The sequence below is a fragment of the Strongylocentrotus purpuratus genome, unplaced genomic scaffold, assembly GCF_000002235.5.
Source record: "Strongylocentrotus purpuratus isolate Spur 01 unplaced genomic scaffold, Spur_5.0 spur5_scaffold_13, whole genome shotgun sequence".
NCBI lineage: Eukaryota > Metazoa > Echinodermata > Echinoidea > Camarodonta > Strongylocentrotidae > Strongylocentrotus > Strongylocentrotus purpuratus.
Genome location: NW_022145598.1, coordinates 36,010,066 through 36,030,902, shown reverse-complemented (window position 1 = coordinate 36,030,902; position 20,837 = coordinate 36,010,066). Strand labels below are relative to the sequence as shown.

At 38.2% G+C, this 20,837-nt stretch overlaps 1 protein-coding gene across 1 annotated transcript; it reads left to right on the top strand.

Annotated features, from left to right (window-relative positions):
• The first annotated feature begins 9,822 nt into the window (after positions 1-9,822).
• LOC578799 (membrane progestin receptor beta) lies at positions 9,823-19,678 on the top strand. The gene is made up of 3 exons (XM_778947.5): positions 9,823-9,928; positions 16,171-16,333; positions 17,286-19,678. The coding sequence occupies exons 2-3, from the start codon at positions 16,205-16,207 to the stop codon at positions 18,192-18,194; spliced, it is 1,038 nt and encodes a 345-aa protein (XP_784040.1). The 5' UTR covers positions 9,823-9,928; positions 16,171-16,204; the 3' UTR covers positions 18,195-19,678.
• Positions 19,679-20,837: the final 1,159 nt, after the last annotated feature.

Below are 20,837 nucleotides of genomic sequence, written 5' to 3'. Positions count from 1 at the left end.
TAATTAAAGTGGTCTAGTGGATAAGACTGATCGCTTCATAATGCAAATGCAAATGTAAATGTACTTGGTTTGATTCACAGCTACTCCTATTTATACCCCATATGTTATTTTTACCATTTTGTTCGTCACCCCATTGTATTGACTTGTTTATCTCTTTTTAAGTGGACACCCCCCCCCCACCTCTTCAACAAAGGAGAAAAGGACACGTGATACTTTTTCTTTAACAAGTGACTCTCTGATTTATTTAGAATACCTCCTTTGCTACACATACAACAATAAGTATTAACAGGGAAAAACTCATGCTGATTGGCAGTTGGACACATTAGTCTCGTGGATAGGCGATCGCCTGGTAACTGGAAGGTTTCGGGTTCGAAACCCAGCTAGTGCAACTTTTTCCTTCTGTTTTGTTTTACTTAAACAAAAGCTAAAAATGATTTTAACCCATTTTTATGTCACTCAAAGTACATAATTATTGCTATTCTTTTAATCGATCGATACAATGAGCTTATAATGAACTTGTAAACAAAGTAAAGTATTATACGAAGTACACAAAGGACAGCAATATTATTCTGTTTTATCCATCAAACATAATCATATTCAATACCTTTTCAGTCTGAATGAGAAGGTGAGATAGAAAGAGAAAGAAAGAAAGAGAGCCAGAAAGAGACAAGAAAAGAGAATCCAATACCCCCATTAATCAAATAAGGTCTGAGAATCTCAATCCACATATTTACAATTAATTCAAATATTTTGGCGGGAAAGCCAGATATTAAAAGTTAATAATTGTCCAATTTTGGGTGATAAAATAATTATTGTTGTTGTTGTTGGTGTAACGGAAAGGGTTCCAAAGCACAATATGTCAATGGATTCCTCAAAAAGAACAAATGGGCCTTTGGTGGGGGGAGGGGGGGGGCAGTGTAGAAAAAAAACTGTTGAGTAGCCTCTTTGGGGGGCACCAGGCACGGATCTAGGATTTGTTAGGGGGGCCCAATTTGGAATTATGCTAGCCAAATATTGGTACGTAATGGTGACACCGGCAGTGGCGAAATAAGCAAAAATGTTTTTTTTGGGGGGGGGGTGGTAGAAAAAAAATCCGCACCACCCACTTTTACATGCAGGCCCCGCTGAACGTTTCTCTAAGTAGGTTGGGGGAGAGGTATTTACGATAAGGCAGAGCGTAGCGTTAATTGGTGTGGGGTCTAGGGCCTTTTGGCCCCTCTGAACTACAACTTGTTGGCGGCAAAATTGCAACTGATATCCCGCTTCTTTTCTTTTCTTCTTCCTTTTTTCCCTCCCTTTATCTCTTCTTTTCCTTTTTCTTTCCCTTTTCATCATTCTCTCTTATTTTTTAATGTGTGGGGGGGGGGGGGGGTGACAGCTGGGATCCAAGACCATTTCGGCCCTTGGTCTGCTTCTTCCCCCCCCCCTTTTTTTTCTTCCTTCTTCTTCCTCTTCCTCTTTTTTCTTTCCCTTTCTCTCCTCTTTCCCTTCTCCTTCTTTTCCTTCTCTCTCTCTCTCTCTTTTTTTTTGCGGGGGGGGGGGGGGGGCAAGGCCCTCCCGGCCCCTGGATCCGCGTCTGCCTTTAGGGGGTAGCTGCGCCTGTCGTCAGCTAGCTGAAAGTGTTAACAACTAAAAGCACAGTGTTAACAACTAAAAGTGAACCAGGTAATCGCAGTGAGGCAAAGTGGTCTCGTGGATAAGCAATCGCCTAGTAAGTGGAAGGTATCGGGTTCGATCCCCAGCTAGTGTATTTTATTTTAAAGCCCAAAATCCAGATATTGAAAGTCCTATTGTAAGGGGGGAGCAGCTGAGTGTAGGAAAAAACTGTTAGGGAGCCCCTTTGGGGGGGGGTCTTTTTTTTGGGGGGGGGGCGTCTTTTTTTTTTTTTTTTTTTTCTTTTTAGCTAGCTGGCGGTCGTCAGCTAGCTGGCGGTCGTCAGCTAGCTGGCGGTCGTCAGCTAGCTGGCGGTCGTCAGCTAGCTGGCGGTCGTCAGCTAGCTGGCGGTCGTCAGCTAGCTGGCGGTCGTCAGCTAGCTGGCGGTCGTCAGCTAGCTGGCGGTCGTCAGCTAGCTGGCGGTCGTCAGCTAGCTGGCGGTCGTCAGCGTAGCCGGTGGCCGGTAGCGTTAGCCCCAAAGTCATGTCCAATTTTTAAACTACATTCAAGAGTCCCTTATTGCCAGGTTAAACAAGATTTTTACATTTTCAGTACTACTTTCTTCCTTTATTCAATCTGTACGCTCCCATGCTATCATTTTCCAGTCTGTAAACAACCTTACAACATGAATTCAATGATGGGCAAGGTTTTACTCCTCATATGAAAGCGCCCAAACTTCGCGAGGTGAAACAAAGGGTCTTTCAATTCAAGTCTATTCAAGCCCAATATGGGCTAACAACTGGCCTGCATACCCGAGCAGAATCATTTTGTGCTCGACAAAGACACACAGCCTTGGATGAAGAGGTCCATTATTATTATTTTTTTTAGTTATATTTTTTCATTGACAGTATACTATTTAAATGTCAGGAATATTGGATGCTCTGTTTCAAATACAGTCCAGATTGCCGAGCAATGAATAAATTATCTCATGCTTCTTGTCCAAAAACCATATCTAACTGGTTTTTTTTACAAACGGTATCATTTTAATTTCCATTTCCCAGCATTATTTTGAACTGTCTTGAACTGAAGTTGTTTTCCTTTCTTATATTTCGATACCATTACGTCATCTTTCATACGCCTTCCCGGCATGCACCTCGAGCATTGTATACGTTTCTGTACATCAATGTAATGCGCATAGATAGCAATGTACCTTAGCTTGCCACACAAGCCACCTCCAATCTCATATAGTGTAGTTGACGCAAATTAGGCTCCGTCTCATTTCATCTCTCTCGGAGCTTCTGATACCGATCATGTCGAATTATGATGTTTGGTTATTTTGTGCACATCTGCTCCTACTTCCATAATATCAAGTTTTGGTTATATACCAGGCTTATGTTTAGGAATGTCACTAGACGTGAAAAAACTAAATGAGAGAGAGAGAGGGGGGAGGGAGGGGGCGAGTTAGAGCGCGAGAGAATTATCACAATCTTTTTTCCAAGATCGTGTAAGGGATTTCTTGACTACTTGCATATTTTGTAATGTTACTAATTTTTACATAAAGTTTTCACAATCTCTACTCTTTACCAATATATCAGATATAATGTATTATAAAGTACCGAAATTTCACGTCATACTGGCCAAGTTATCAAGGTTGCCGGTTCCAAACAATCTTGTTCTAAACAATGGTGTGATGACCACACAAGCCCCATGCCTACTATGTTTCATTTTGATGAACTTCGGTTAGTGTTCTCGCTCATTAATTATTAACTCCATAATATCTCCTAGCATGATTTCATTTAAAATTGCCTAGCACCCCCTCCATTGAGCCTTAGAGATATTAGCCCCATCTATCTCCTTGCATGCATGATTTCATTTAAACTTGCACTAACTACATCGAGCCTAGCACCCTCTCCATCTAGCCTAGCACCCCCTCCATCGAGCCTTAGAAATATTAACTTCATTTCCTAGCTAGTTTGCTATTAATGCTAGTTTTCAAAACTAATTTGTGTATAATACACCTACGTCTTACTTTCAAGTTGCCTTTGATACCAGGTAAGGAAGTAATGTTCGATAATGTCAAAGTCTTCTGCAATATTTTATCGTAAGTATTGAGATAAGACTGAGTATATGCAGTGCGTCACATAAAAAAGAAACTGAGAATTATCGATGTTTTATCATAACTTAATCACAATTATAAACAAAGAAAATGCAATAATTTTTCAATAATTCATTGCATTTCACCCCGGTCCCCAACAGGAAAAATTCCTCTGTAGGGCTCTGCATTATGGTTAATGGAATGCCCACATAGAGGATTCCTTTATGTTGGGTTCGGGGCAAAATGCAATGAATTATTGATAATTAAATGCCTGAAACCCCTTAGCTTACTGGGACTCTGCCCTTGACCAGTGGCGGATCCAGGGGGAGCCCGGGGAAAATAAATCATAGAATTAATGATAGATATGATTCTATTGATATATTATACAGGTAGAAAATCTAATGATAAGCTTGCTCTAAATAATAGAATAATTTTTTTTTTTCTACAGCGAGAAAGACATGTACAAAGTTCCCTGGTGTCTATACCATTGAAAAGACTGCAGCGACCATGTAAAACACACCGTTACATCAATCTCCAGAAATATTGGCATACTGTATAGAATTAAAATGTTTTGTTTCTGATAAAATATTAGTTATGCTTTATAATAGTCTCATCTTACCACATATATCCTATTGTAATATTTTGTAGGCAACATCCAAGTGTGTGACTAATAATATTCTTTTGCTGCAAAAGAAATCAGTACGCTATTTTGTACCCGAGTTGGTTATCGTGACCATGCTACCCCACCATTTGTTAAACTGAAATGCTTAAAGGTTGATGATATTTACTTCCTCCAAATTTCCATATTCATGTCCCGGGGGTCTCAGTCATGTGTCGCGCACGTGTGCGTAGTCCCATTAACATCTTTCTGTGTACAGTGCTTATAACATTACCAAGACTGGGCCAATATTTCTTATCATTTGATGATTCCTGATCCTTGGAGGACACACCAATACTTAGCCTATGTGCTTGATGATCAACCTTTTCTGATCGATTCCACAACGCCTCTTTCATAATGCAATCGCATGACCATAACTGGTCTTTATCTTTAAGTGATTCGCACGCTTCGCTTACTCACCACCGCCCCCAAAATAATAATCTAGCTACGTGCCTGCAGTTAAATATATAGCTCAAGCCCGTACAAGCTTTTAAGGAGGGAGGGGGGGGTGGGGTTCTTATAGGGTTGCCACTTTTGAGCCAGAGGTGAGAGTGAGTCATTGCGAGGGGTGTAATGAGCACTTCATTTCTTTTTTCGTGAGAAAAAGTTTATCCGCGAATTAGCCGGCGAAAAGGCGGGGGGGGGGGGGGGGTGGGGGGAGGTGGTGGTGAGCACTAATTTGTACGGGTGTAGCTACGATATTGACTATGTTAACGAAATAAATCTTAATATATTTATGTTGTCGAGGAAAATTACCATGTGCCCATATCGCAAGTAGGCCTACTATACAGTGCGTCCCAGAAAAAACGAAACCGAGAATTAATCACAATTATAAATAATAAATGACACATATTTGTAAAGCATAGATCCTCCTCTTTCATTTGATGTAACTCATATGATGCATATTTCACGCACGAGTGATTAAAAACAAATTGAAGAGAGGGTATCAAAAAGTCATTTGGCGGGCGTTATCTGAATTTCAAAGAGAAAATCACATTTCTAGAAAGTTTATTTTCTGCCCTTTCATACGACACCTCAATCAGGAATAACAAAGTTCTGTTTATTTGAATTGGTTTTTACTGGTTGCCTGCCATAGCAACGAGCAGACTTGACAAAAGACTTAACTCCGTTTCGTTGACAATCAGCCATGCACAAAGAGGACGAAAGAGCCCCCAGAAGCTTAGGGGTTTTGGGCATTAAATTTCCATCAGATTAGCATCCAGTGGACCGCCTTAGGGCCCTAGATGGGGTCCAGGGGGGCAAAGCCACTGGATGTTCAGGGGTCTTGTTATGCCGACATGTTTTGATCGAGTTATGAAATAAAATTATTTGAATTTAATGGAATTGAATGACAATACGCAATCGAAGACTCGAATCATATCACATCCCCAAAAATCATACTTTCCCTGCGCGTCTCAAATGTCTGACGGACAATCTGTGCGGAAGAGGTCTCGCACCAATAGTCCGCCTGCCGCACCGAATGTCCGTACTCTAGTCCACACGTATACATAGTCACTACAAGTATAATTATACTTAATGAATGAAACGACTGGATAACCCATATTCAGCTTTGCGAGCTAGCTAGGAATGACACTACAGGTCTTCCCGGCGCGGATCCAGGGGTGGGGGGGGGGGGCAGCGAGAGGGCCTTGACCCCCCCCAACCGCCAACAAAAAATGAAGAGAGAGAGAAAGAAGGTAAAGCGGAGAGTAAGGGAAAGGAAGAAGAGGAAGAAGAAAAGAAAAGGGGGAAAAGAAGGTGATCGGGGGGGGGGGGGCGAAAGGCCTTTGCCTCCCAGGCTGTTGCCCCCCCCCCCCCCCCTCCCAGCAAAAAGAAAGAGATAAGGAAGAGAAGGTAAAGAAAAAAGGGAAAAGACGAGATAAAAGGAAGGAAAGGAAAAAGGGGATATCAGTTGCAGTTTTCCCGCGAACAAGTTACGGATCGGGGGGGGGGGGGCAGCAAATGGCCCTTGCCTCCCACCTTCTACAGCAAACTTAAAAGAGAGAGAAAGGAATAGATGGAAAAGGGAAAGAAAAGAAAGGTACGGGAGATCAATTGTGTTTTTTTTCCCACCAACGCGGTGTGGATCGGGGGCGAAAGGCCTTCGCCTACCCTCCCCTAGCCCCTCAGCAAACAAAGAGAGAGAGAGAGAGAGAGAGAGAGAGAGAGAGAGAGAGAGAGAGAGAAGGAGAGAAAAGAAGGGAAAGGGAAAGAAGAGAGAAGAGGAAAGGAAGAAGAAAGGAAAAAGGGGAAAAGAAGGAGATCGGGAGGGGGTCGAAAGGGCCGTGCCGCCCATGCTGTGCCCCCCCCCCCGCAAAACAAGAGAGAAGGAAGGAAAGGGAAAGAACCAAAAGAAGAAAAGAAAAGAAGGAATATCAGTTGCAATTTTCATGCACACAAGATGTGGATCGTGGAGAAAGGCCTTTGCCTCTGCCCCTGAATTCAGTTTCCCCATCCCACGCGCAGCGCGGAAGCTTAGACCTTTCATTAAGTTATTATAGAAAGAAGACGATTTGTTGTATACCGTTCTCTACTCTTAATCCTAATTGTCTGAATTCAGTTTCATCCCCTCTCGCGCGAAGTGCGGGAGCTTCAAGGTTTCATTAAATTATTAGAAAAAAAGACGGTTCATTGTATCGACTCTAAATCATTGTCTGAATTTTCAAAAATGTTTCTTTGTCCAATAAAAAGTCACAGTTCGAAGGGAAAAAAATTGCTGGCCGACCGACATTAAAAAAATCCCACCGACTTCAACAAACAATGTTCACGCGAGCGAAAATGAGACAATCGGAGCAATATGTTTCTCCCTCTTTCCTTTCTCTTCTAACTCTCGCTTACCTTCCTCTAATTCACCTCCTTCTCTCCCTCTCTCTCCTTTTTCTTTCTGTAACTCTTTTCTCCTTCTTTCTTTTCACTTTCTCTATCTCTTCCTTATGTTTTCCTCCATTTATCCTTATGTTTTATGTAATTTGTATTCTATGTATGTTATTCATTTCATACTTTTGTATTTTGTATGCATTTGAATATTTTGGTATGATTGTATTTATATTATAAATTTTGCATAAGTTATGAAATGTTTATGTAATATCACCTGGAAGGAAAGTTTCTTCATTCTTCGGAAGCTCACACTGATCCTTTATTCTATAAACTTAAAACACTAAAAAATTTCGATCTGAACACTACTCAAGTAGCAGTTATTATGTTTAAGTACATTAATAATCTGCTTCCACCATCCTTTGATAACATGTTTAGGTTTAATAATTCCGTTCATTCATACTCTACTCGCATATCTGGAAACTTCCATCTTACAAACCCCAAATTATCAATAACACACAAATCTGTTAGACATTCTGGCCCGGACATTTGGAATGATTTACCCGACAACATAAAGTCTTGTTCAACCATCTACTCCTTAAAAGCTACACTTAAACGACAAATAATACAATCATATGCTCCCCCTCTCTAAATTAGTATAACAAAACCGTGACTTATTTATTCTTTATCATGCAACTGCTCACTGCACCTGCACTTGCACCGCACCCTCTTGGTCACTCAGTTTTTCGAAGAGAGTTATGTCGCCAATTCTTTTTACGAGGCCGCCATCCATCTCCAGCCTAACCGCTCACGATGGTGGTCTCCTGCATTCCGAATTACCTCTCTAATTTATTGAAAATATTTCATATTTCTTATGTTATTGTATGCTTCGTACAGGTTTATCGAATGATATAATTGAACATGATTTTTCATTTAATTACTTTTGTAAACATTGTATTCATTGTATTTGTTATTGTTCGAAATTTTGTACTTTGACTTTGAATTTGTATATTTTTGAACGCAGAAATAAAATCAATCAAACAAACAAACAAACAAACAAGAAGACAATACAATTATATTCTATTCTATTCTATTCTATATAGGTCTAGGCATTTATTACAAAAGGAAAATGTGCACTTTCTGAAGGGAAAATTGCACTTATTAGAAAGGGGAAAAGGGGCACGTGTCAAAGTAAAAGGGACACCTATATTAGAGATGAAAAGGGGTACTATATAACTTATAAGAAGAGGAAAATTGTAATTATTACAAAGAAAATTGGGCACTTGTTGAAGTAAAATGAGCAATCAGCCTTGAATATGGACACTTATAAGATATGAAAGGAGCACTTAATATGAGGAAAGGAAGGGTACGTATAACAAAGAAAAGGGGCCACTTAGCTGAAGCGAAAAGGGCACTTTCCCCAAAATAAAAGGGACACTTTTGGGATACTTGAAAAACAAATTTGGGGAGGAAGAGTGTGCCCCCCCCCCCCCGAACGACTGTTTTCACCGTATACACAAGTCATGAAAACGTAAGTATGAGCGGACCAGAATGTTGACTTTAAGTATATCCCAGACCAAATTATGATAACTAGGAGTTTCAAAGACCTCACGTTAAGTCGGTGTGGAAATGGATTTGGAAATAACGCCTTATATAAGTCCTTGATTTCCTGTTGACAAATGACTAATGAAAGAAAGAGTTAACAAGAATGTGGGAAGAAGATGATCGAATCGAGCCCCTATCACACCCCCTCTCTATCCGTCGGCCTCGTAAGTACACCCCCATAAAAAATAAAAAATGAAAAATGAGAGTGAACTTTTATCAATATCCGATAGAAAGTAGGAAAGTTATGGATAGTTGAGGTGGACTTGTAAAAACAAGCACACCCCGAAGCATACAAACAAACATCCAAAAACATGAATATGAAATCTACGTACAACATGTTCACAAGGTATACACGAAGTTTGTGAACAATTTTTCTTTTCTAGTTACAGAAACTGAAAGGAAAAAGAGGAAGAAGACTAAATAAGAAGGCGATGTTTCCTGAAAAAAATGGAAGATTTTGTTGGTGTATTATGGCAATCAGTCAACTTTGACTATCAATAAAGTTTTCCTTCGAGTATGAACTTTAAATATGAAAAATTAACTGACCTCTCTCTTTTATGTATTCCTTCTATTGGTGTCCCTGTATTTCTGTCATTTTAAGATGAAAGCAAATTATTTATTACTATTAATAATGATACCATGCCAGGAAGATGTTGACCTTGTTGAAATGAGCGTCATAATTGACTAGAAAACATATTTATATACACCGTATAAGGAACGGTCATCAATGGAACTATATACCACGTATTCATTTACCAGCCGTTTACATTTATTGAAAGAATGCTTTGAATAAATAAAAATGATCTTATATCGGAAATATTTGATAATTAAATAAGTAATGAAAATAATATACAGGAATTTGTAAGGTTTGATGTTTAAAAAACGCTATATTAGGTTGAATGAACATACGATTCTTGGCCTCATTTCAAATAGGCCCTGATATAAAACTAGAAGTTGCCCCACGGAGAATGCACACAGATAATGGTTGAACGCGTTATTTGTGTAGGGAGGGTTAATGCATGCGCACAATGCATGCACTACCGGTATATATTTTATGTGCATTTTGCGAGTTAGTTCGAGCCGCTCCCAGATTACCTAGTTACGGACACGACTTCCAGATGTCGACGACCTTTTCAAGCTGATTTACGGAGAACAAGTTATCTGTAAGTATAGTAATATAGAGCAATATAATCGTTTTCACATTATGATGATTATGACTAAATTTGCATGTAAATGCATTATTGAACGCTTGTCTCTAGTTAATCAATTAGAGAAGGCATATCAAATTGAACCGTTTACTCGCGCCGAGTCCATATCGTGTGTACCGACGCCGCACCGCGACGACCTCTCCGTTAGAAACGGTACCGGTCGGGTGTGTGAACATGGTCGATAGACTGCAGTAAAAGAAGGCGTGTCTAGAAAGGAATGTGAATTAATGTATCTGCGATCCATTTAAAATTTAGTAAATGACCTAAATGCTTTACATTTAATCACACCAGCTTTAATAGAGTTGTAGTTACTCCATATTGTCACTGTCTGCCATTGAATGCACACATGTCTAGGTCTACTTAACGCATTGACTGAGCTCTGAACAGTGAGTTTAAAATGTGCTCTGACTGAGTCTGAGTCTGATTCATTGGTATAAAACTTGGCGCTAGTCTAGGCTAGGCTAGTGTCCCGGGTAAGTGTTCTTTCGTATCCATTTTTACCCGTAACTCCGGCGTGGAGATACCCTACTAAAACATACCAAAAAATCAACTTAATCTTCATCAATAAAAGACAATAGCTCAAATAATGGTCATGATTTAAAGTCGTTATATTTCTTGCCCCTTTCGTGTCAATTTTCTTGCCCCTTTCGTGTCAATTTTCTTATTTTGGGGGGAGTATTTATCCTAAAAACGAAGACATTATAATATACACTTTCTCACAGGTTTCACAGCAAACCGCTGCACAATTACAATACAATTGCATATACCATACCGACGAAGGGGTGCGGGCGCGAAAGCGTGCGTGAAGTTATCGACTGTAATCTGTAATTATTACGATCGCTAACTTCACGCACGTGGGCCCACCCGCACCCGTTCGGATCGTCGGTATGCAATTGTATTGTATTTGTGCAGCGGTTTGCTGTGAAACCTGTGAGAAAGTGTATATTATAATGACTCAGGTTTTTTAGGAAAAATACTCCCAAAAGAGATAAGAAAATCGACACAAAACAGGTAAGAAACATAACGACTTCAAATCATTAATTGAACACTTGATGAAGATTTATTTGATTTCCGAAATGTTTGAGTAGGGTATCTTAAAGCCGGAGTTACAGGTCAAAAATGGTTTCGAAAGTACACTAGCGCCTAAAACTGAAGTTAAATAATTTAACTTTTAAGGATATGCTGACAAAATTGTACAAAATCGAAAATTGGCCTGAAATATCAAGTTGAGAGTGTGTTATTCTCTCAGCTGATTGGGTGCGCGACACAGAAACAGTCCAGATAGAGGACTAGACTCTAGAGAATTCTTCGTCTTTACTTTTTGTATTCATACTTCATACAATTTTTATTATTATTCATAACTTGATGCATCGGTAAAGCCATTAGAATGACTCGCCTGGAGTGAATTGGCAATAGACCAGTTCACGGTTAGCACATCACTGCAATGACCCCGAATATCCACAGATCTTCAAAACATGAAGAGGGCCCACTTTGTACATTTTGAAATAGTTACTCCTACATCGATGGAGATGCTACATACTTAGCCTTTGTTTCCCCTTTTCAAAGAATACTTCCACCTGTGTATCATGGAGTGCTCTGCTTGTGCATAACTGAATAGTGATTACATAACTTTCATGAGCACGTATCCAGTATTCCGTCTCCGTGAATTTCACAATTCGTTCTGCAATGATCTTTATCTGCTCATGCTCAGACTGCAACCGTGAACTGGCTTATTGGGTGCACAACACTTTCAAGTCTATTTGTCATTTCTCTATTCTATATATTTAAACAAACTGTATTGCACTTTTAAATGCCTCAGCTTGCATTTGATACCGACTGATATTACTCATATAGTTTTAAGATTTAATACTGAGAGACTATGACAACTGAGAGGACAATAATAGATTGAAGCGCTGTGCTGATGGCTGGCTGCTAATGCGACGTTTATTATATTCCTATTCTGTTCTCTCGCCAGAACTTCTGTCTACAAACACAATGGCCCGAATTCACAAAGCAAGGTTTGAGCTCAGACCAAGGTTTGACCTCAAACCTCCTTTTGTTTCGCCAAACCTCCTTCTGTTATTTACAAACCTGGTTTGTAAATAACAAAGGGAGGTTTGGCGAAACAAAAGGAGGTTTGAGGTCAAACCTTGGTCTGAGCTCAAACCTTGCTTTGTGAATTCGGGCTAATGTAGATGGATCGGCAAGGTTCTGTGATTCATAAATTTTGCACAGTTTAAAGGAGTTTTAGTTTTTTTCTCTTTATTTTAAGCTCTTTCCTATGTTTCTGTTTAAACTATATTATGGAAAATTTTGACCTACTGTACATGAACATGTGTGTACAACTAGTAACAGCAGTATGGCTCTGAATTGCCTGTGCATGCAACATCACTGAAATATTCTTCTTGTGTACAAGTTAGCTATCTCTTTCACAACAAAAGTTTGCTATACTTTCAAAGTCAGTGAAGTGTTTCAAACACAATAAAAGCGTCCTGGGGTTTTGTCGAGTTGCCAGGGTCTGCATTGATATATTGATTGAAACTTTTCATAGAATAGAAGGCTCTTTTTGAAGTTCCTTCATGTGCAAGGTACAGGGAATAATTTGCCACAATTTTTTTGATTAGCAATTTTAGCTGATGGATAAATATTTCAAATGAAATTCTGTACATTTCTATGGAAGAAAACTGCTACACAAAAGATATTTTGTATAGCAGTCATGCAAAAATGCATAGCAAATTGCGATGCGATACCAGGAAAATTATTCCCTGAGGTAGATATTGATTTGCTTATGAATGGTGACTTTTGTTCATTTATACATGTGTGTATATGTACACAATACATCTACCTCCTGGGAAGAATAGGTAGAGATTCCTTGAATAGATGTCTTTTTATTTTCTCTTCTTGAATACAAATTGTACAGAGCTTTCAGAGAATTCACAGAGCTTCCCCCCCCCCCCCCCCCCCCGTCAACCCTCCCCCCTTATAACTTTTTTTTTATAAAAGGTTTTTCAGAGCTAGATAATGATTGTTGAGAATTATTTGTTTGTGGAATGTTTCTGGAAGTATATAGGTTTTGCTATCCAAGGAGACCTACATTGTACATGTATCTATGATTATCCCAAATCCTTTAATATGCTCTGTCTACTCGGAATACACCATAGTACATTTAATGATACATGTACATGTACATGAAGGTCCTACAGGAAGAAAAAAAAAGGGGGGGGGGTTGTCTATTTCAATATCTTCAAATAATCTATACCTAATTGTACAGGGATATATCATATATTAAAGTTTGCACTTAGTTGCTCCAGTAATCAAACTCATTTACTTGTGTACGTTGCACCAGCCATCAGGTTCATTCGCCCTTCCACCCCCTTCCCCATTAGATTACGATAGAACATATCTTTATACATGGTGCAATATTTGTGATAGAGAATGGGCTCTGGTATGATTGATATTTGAAATTGAAAAAATTATTAACTGTCTAAAAAATGAATGTACTGGTACTGCTATTTAAAAGCTGAAAGAAGAATTTAGCAAGCAAGATTTTTCATCTTGAAATGTAGGATATTTCTCATAAACTTGAGCAATTAAAACAAACAGCATGATACAAAATAAACAAACAAAGAAACAAAAACACAAAACAAGCCAACACCCCCCCCCCCCAAAAAAAAAAAGTACAACACAAAAATACAAAACAAAACCCTCTACATCTCTAATGATATTTCTTTTATATATTTGTTGAATGTGTACATAATTTTTATCTTCACAGTTTACTGCTTAGAGACTGGTATGCGATTTAGACAATTTATCTTGTAGTGAACATTGTAATGGTATATGTACATGTACCTATTGTATGTAGTATGTACATGTTTCTTCATCATATCAATCTGAATGTATGCCTATCTGGATAAGGTACTCAACTAGACTTCAAGTGTGCACATAGATTGTATTTTTAGTTAATTATTATACACATTATTGGATGAGCCCACTCTATCCCACTTATACATACAAGGAAAACAGCACACCCAGCAAAATATTCTTGCAGGATATTTTTATAAGTGTTAGTTCATGTACCAGACTTTGTCCTTGTCTGTACTTTTTCTTTATCTTACACATATCAAGAATGAAAGCAAGAATTTTGGTCCTTGACAACAAATATTTGAGAGATAGTTTCCTCCACAATAGTCTGGTATCGTGGGTGTAAGCATTGACGTCAGTCTGAGAGGAGACTTTGGACTCTGTGGTTCAGTTTGGGCTTTCATTCATAACTTTTAGAGTCTGTGAGGGAATAAAGAGGCTATAGGGCTGTTCACACAGGAATCGGTGCTCAGATCTAAGAAATACATAGACTTTAAGTGCAATCAGAATCTCTTCTCTGTTTTTTAGGTGAAACTATTATCATATTTTTAATCCAGTCTTTTATTTTGTGCATGCACATACATGTAGATATCATTTGTTATATACATGTAACTAGTTGATATACCAGTAAAAAAAAATATCATTACATGGATAATGAATTACAAATTGAGATAGAGATCGATATCACAATTTTTTTACTATGATGCAACAATGAATACATGCGCTTGTAATCATTGTTTGTATAGCTTGTTGCACTTGCTTGTTTGCCCTGTACTGAAGAACTTTAAACATTTATATTTTAAAGAAATCAGTATCACATATCAGTTTGTAGTCTACACCTGTGCATTTCAACCACTGGCTGCCAGACATGTTTGAATAAAACCTTTATTGAATTGAAGAAAAACAAATATTTGGATGAAATTTGGATCACTTCTTTCTAGAGCCAAATATATGGAAATACCCAACCCACAATAGTTTCTAAACAAATATGCTTTAGGCCTACTCATGTATAAAGCATTAAGTACACATTCTTGAGCTTTGAGCGCTTATCAAAGTACATGTACATGCACATGTACACGTAGGTCTTCGAATGTTCAATGATCCAGAAAGACCTGGGAGCACGTTTCTTAATACTTTTTTTTTCTTCTAACCTTTGAAGGCCTACTTCAATTCAGTTCTGGCTCAATAAAATTGATTTCTACGGTTTAGTTGCTTGTTTGTCTTTATTTGTGTCATGGAACAGGAATAGTTTTCATATTGGAACAGGAGGGAGTTCCATATTATTTGGTGCTTCACGAGTTTCTTGTAAAAATACATTGTTGGGTCAATTCTAAGAAAAATCATCTTTTTAAAATGATACTTGTACATGCCAGTAAAAGGCTCAAAACAACGTACAGTATGTATTACCAATTTGTGTGACCTTGTCTAGATTGATTGGATCAATTTGTGCTGGTTTATATTTTGTATAACCTGTCCTTCATGTGATCAAAGTTAAACACAGTGTAGATGAGCAACAACTGGTTCTACATGTTCATGGGTGTATATTGGTATTAGTAATTAGTTATCAGTTATGCATGCACTGTGGTACAAGTTCAGTTTCAGTACCGGTAGTTAAATATTAACTTGGAACACCAGTGTCGGGCTATTACCAGACCCTCTAGTTTTCATTTCTGGATCTTTCAGGCTTTATATTCAACTGAAAAGTACCAAGAACTCATTTTAATCTGCTGTTGTAAAAATGAGATATATCCTCCAAGTGATTTTTTAATTATTTCATTCCTTTTTCCTCTGAACCCTTTTGAAGTTTTCCTGACCTAAATTACTCTCCAGAAAGAAATATTGGGGTCAACAGCTTCCAGTGTTCTTTTATGTGGGTATGTCTCATTGTAGACTATTGCAAACTATATATCTTGAAAGGTAAAGACCAGTTTTAGAAATGCCCCCCCCCCCCCCCCTCTAAAAAATGAAATACAAATGATACAAATTTTGCCGAGAAACTGCCTACTAATTGATATATTTGATATATTTGGTAAATTATTATATCTAACTAGACCGGATAGATATCGTGCAAGTGTCGCGTAGTCCCATAGAGGGGTGTAGGCCTATACATCTTTCTGTGTACAGTGCTTGTAACTTTACCAAGACTGGGCCAAATTTCTTATTATTTTGATGATTCCAGAACTTTGCAGTACACACCAATACTTACATGTATATGCTAGATGATCAACCTTTTCTGATCAATTCCACAACGTTTCTTTCACAATGCAATCGCATGACCATAACTGGTCTTTATCTTTAATTGAATAACCCCCATTTTTTTCTATTCGTTGTTGCAGGTTTTGGCAGGTGTAATAAGAAGCACCCCTTACCATGTGGGAAAACGTGAACTTTCGTCGTCTCCTGGGGGGAGCATCTAAAAATGGCTACCGGGGATCAGCGGATTTCGACACGAGAGACGTCGATGAAGTACCTGTGATATTCCAAGAGCCCTTTGTCAAAGTACGTCGTATTAGAATAGTGTAGGGACGTAAAATACATTAGGGTCCGAGTTGTAGAAGGATCAGGTTCTCAAGTGAGAAGCAATAGTGATTAAACTCATTTTAATGATTCTTTTTCTTTTTGAGTGACTCAAGCCCACTGCAGGACTCAAAATCTTTGGGAGTACAGAGTTCTGGGAGGCAAAAAAAAAGGGGGGGGGGGTGGCAGATGAAAAGTTGTTTCATCGTCTGTTCTCTCCCCACAGTCACACTGATGGGGCATTGCAAGAAAGTTGCGATTGATTGCAAGTTGCAAAATTTGCAACTGATATTTGCAATCGATTGCAACTCAACTTTCTTGCAATGCCCCACTAGTTTCCTAAAATTCCTATTATTTTGTTCGGATTAAAGTTTTAACAATTAAATTAAGTTAACTAGATCTAGCTTTTATTCCCCCTCTTCTCTTCCTCTCTCTTGATTTGGGGGATTTGCAATTGATCGCAACTTTCTTGCAACACCCTATTTATAGTCCCTCCATCTTTACTATAGCTCCATTTATACTGTGATTGATAGGAATGAAAAAGATGTTCATTCAAATGCAGATTATAAAGCTAATCATATAATTACTGGAAGTTTAAAAAACTTTATTTTAAGAAATCCCTTACCCATGATGCTTTCTAAGATTTGTAGACAGATATGAAACATACGTTTAGTTATATAGCTTCGAGTGTACACAGTTGGTACAATGTACAGTATGTAAATACATGTATTTTCTGTTAAAAAGATGCACATTTTAGAATTTGGTTTCAAATAATAAAAGTCAAGCAAGATGTACATGTTGGACTTTTAAAAGTCGCTTTGAAATATCCAAGAATTAAAGAGTTTATATGTATTTTCTTCATGGATTTAATAATGAATTGTCTAAAAGAGTTCTAGAAAAATGCTCATCAAGGATTGCTATTTTGTGATTACAGTATGGATACAGGGAGCCGCACCATGGCCTCACGTACTACGCCAAGAGTTTCCTGGAGCTTCACAACGAGAGTCTGAACGTCTGGACCCATGCCGCTGCCTTCTCTATACTCCTGTACCAGTCCTACCAGTTCTGTTCTCCGTTGGACGTCATGAACGACCCCTACGCACTGATCTTTGCTATCTTCTGCGCGTGTTGCTGTACGTTCCTCTTGCTGAGCGCGATCGCCCATCTCTTCCACTCACACAGCGAGCTGACGCATTACACCTGCTGGTTCATAGACTACCTCGGTATGAGCATCTATGGCTTCGGTGGCTCCCTGGCTCACTATTACTTCTCGGCGCTTCCCTCGTTCATGCACTCTGTAAGCTGGTTCTTCATCCCCCTGCTGCTCGTCCTAAGCTACGGCGTGTGCTTCTGCTGTAGCTTCGCCAAGTACCGGTATAAGCGGCCATATCCCTTTGCAAGGAAGCTGTGGCAGTTGGGCTCGGTTGGGGCGGGTTACGTGCTCATCATCACGCCCATCTACCACCGCCTTCTTGGCTGTCTCTTCTCAGACCAACCCATGGACCAGGCCCTCTTCTTTCACTTCTTGCAGGTCAGCTTCATCTTGCCAAGCATCTTCTTCTTTGCAGCGCCGTACCCTCAGAAGCTGCAGCCGGGTAAGTACGACATCGTCGGTCACGGACATCAAATGTTTCACGTAGCCATGGCCTTTGTTTCCTACTACCAGATGAAAGCTGTTCATTTAGACTTCCTGCATCGACGTGATGAGTACTCCACCCATACTGATCCATCGATGATCCAAGCCATCTTATACATCACTGTCTTGGTCATCGCTGATATTATAACATTGTTTGTCTTCAGACATAAAGTATGGCAAAACATTAGCAAGGTTGATATGGATTAATGACGGTGAATTATTTTGTAATAAAATGGCAAACGAAAAACAGTTCTTTCAGTACAATTTGATATTTTCACAGGCTAATATGTATGTTTGATATTGAAAATGCAAGATTGTGATGCAAGGGAAATTGGGCTAAGGAATAGATTTATAGAAATGTTTCAACTCTGCTTTTTTGGCAGTACAGAAACCTTGAATCATGTGAAGTAACAGGAATTTTTATCCTTTTGCACCTGGCTGCATGTTATCTACATGAAGATTTAAGTTATGTCAGTGAAACCCCCCGAAATGAATAATTCCAAATTCATAGCATGATATTCTCATTACAATTGATGGAGGCAAATAATGAACTTACTGGAATGTATCCAGTGTATGAATTAACATGTCAATTGTCAAAGTTAATGATGAATGTTGGTAGTTGAAGCTCAAATTGTGCAAATGACGCTATCATATATTATAATTTAACTTTATCATGTAACAATGCAAATGTTCTGGAATTTTACTCAAGGTTTTTGACAAACGGTATCGTTAATGATGTTTTGAATAGCAGTACTCGTCTTCTTTTTCAGATCAATTCCAAAATGCTATTAAAGTATTTAACTGTGTAGAGATTGATGCATAATATGGCTTATTGTGAGTCTGAACACAAATGTGTGTAACCCCAATAGACTTTATGTACTGAAGTTCTTTAGCTTGATACTGCATACATGTGCACCAACTGATCCTAGAGGTTTTGTTATCAAGCGGTCTAATCACTTGACCAGAAATGCATGGCACTTCTGTCCGGTAAAATGGCGACCGTCTGGAATACTCTCAAAGGAAATTGAGAGTGTTCGCTGTAAAGTGCGCAATCATAACAGAATCCAGTGACAGATAATAAAACGCTTAGCGCTTCGGTCTGTTATGTTGTGATTGGTAAAGCAATTTATAAGAAACAGTTATTATTTTGATTACCAAAGTTCCTCTATACCACAGAGAGGTTTAGCTTTCAAAATTACTGGATGATTATTTAATTATTTATCAGTATGGGCCTTTTTTTATTTAACACTCTTGCTAATGTTCTACCAAGTAATACTCACCATTATTTATATATGATCAATAGTATTATATTATAATCTCCTAGGCTACCTTGAGCATTTAATTAAAATGGATAATGGCGATATATAAATCTCATATATTATTATTATTATTATTACCCCCACCCTTTTACCAAATATATTGGTATGCCTCAGTACTCCTTTGTTTGTTTTCTTTGATGACCTTCCAATCAATTCTAGTCATGTTCTCCATGCAATAGTATATTTGCATTGATTCTCCATGATGTGTGTGCACACATTGTATTTTTTCCAAATTCTATTTAAATTACAGTACGCTGAAAGAGAGTCTTGTATCAAACGGTGTGTGTTTACGTGTACATGCATGCATATATATAAAATCTAACTCCATTTTGAGGTAAACATGTTCAATTAAATGATGTAATTCTAGCCTCAGTGCTTTATGGTGTAAGATGATCTTATTCATGTGTTTAATGCTTTCATGTTTTAGGTTGGGCGTGTAATCTTGTTATATATCATATATTTTGAGAACATCTCTTTTTTAATTTGTAAATTAATTCTTGATTTCATAGTGCAGAGTGTTTGTTTTGTATATACAGGTATTTGCAGGATTTATTGCACTAGTCAGCATGCACATGTGCTCAGTCTTTGGTCCCCTTTGTAATACATCATAAAAAGCAGACACATGATTAGAGGCAGTGACGAGGCGTTGCGATGATGAAAACGATCATTTAACAAAATTGCAAATCGTTTGTGGCTGTCCTCTATGAGCTTTATATTCAAAGGGAATTTCATCTGTATGACTTGTGAATCTTAATAGGAATCTGTTGACTATTTATTAAAATATAACATGTATTTAATCCAAGGTGTATGAGACGGTTCTTCCATTTCCAATAGTTGGTATAGTGTTCCATGGTCTGTTGAGATCATGTCTGTTAACAGGAGGAGCATTGTAACATGCAACCTTTACAAATGTTAGCATAACATGGTTCACAGTAGACTCTGTGTGCCATCATCCACCATGTATATTCAGATATCATGTGATGTATACATTCAGATTGTTTTGTACATTATGATGAAATCATGGTGGTCTTGTGACTAAATTATTCATGTCAGCATGTGATAGATACTAAAAATATAAATATATTTTTGTTTCAATGCAATCACTATTAAAACAGGATATTATAAGTTATGTGTAATTGAAGCAAAAGAAGGGTCACATGACCTCATTCTTTGTTGTTTCAAACAAATTTGTATTATTTGAAGATGTATGATTTGTGTGATAAAAGAAAATTTATACTGGTAATGTTTGCATGCTGGTCTGTTAGCAATTTACTCAACCACTATGGATATTTTTGAATGATGAATGCATACAAGTAGGTTCTAAACGGCCTTGATTCATGTGATAATTTGGCTGCAAGACCTTGCATTGTGGAATGTTAGACCACTTTTGAAGGTTTTTTTTTCTTTCTTTTCGTATTTTTGTTTACAGGGTAACAAGGTCTGTTTCCAAGGACAATTAACACTTCTCATTCCAAATTATTATAAAACTTATTTTTGTTTGACATGTCCCTTGCTTATTTTTATTTGATTT

Excerpts from the sequence above, each read along its gene's own strand:
- LOC578799 (XM_778947.5), top strand. The coding sequence starts at position 16,205 with ATGTGGGAAAACGTGAACTTTCGTCGTCTCCTGGGGGGAGCATCTAAA. Across the intron at positions 16,334-17,285 it reads TCCAAGAGCCCTTTGTCAAA|TATGGATACAGGGAGCCGCA; the intron begins GTACGTCGTATT and ends TTGTGATTACAG.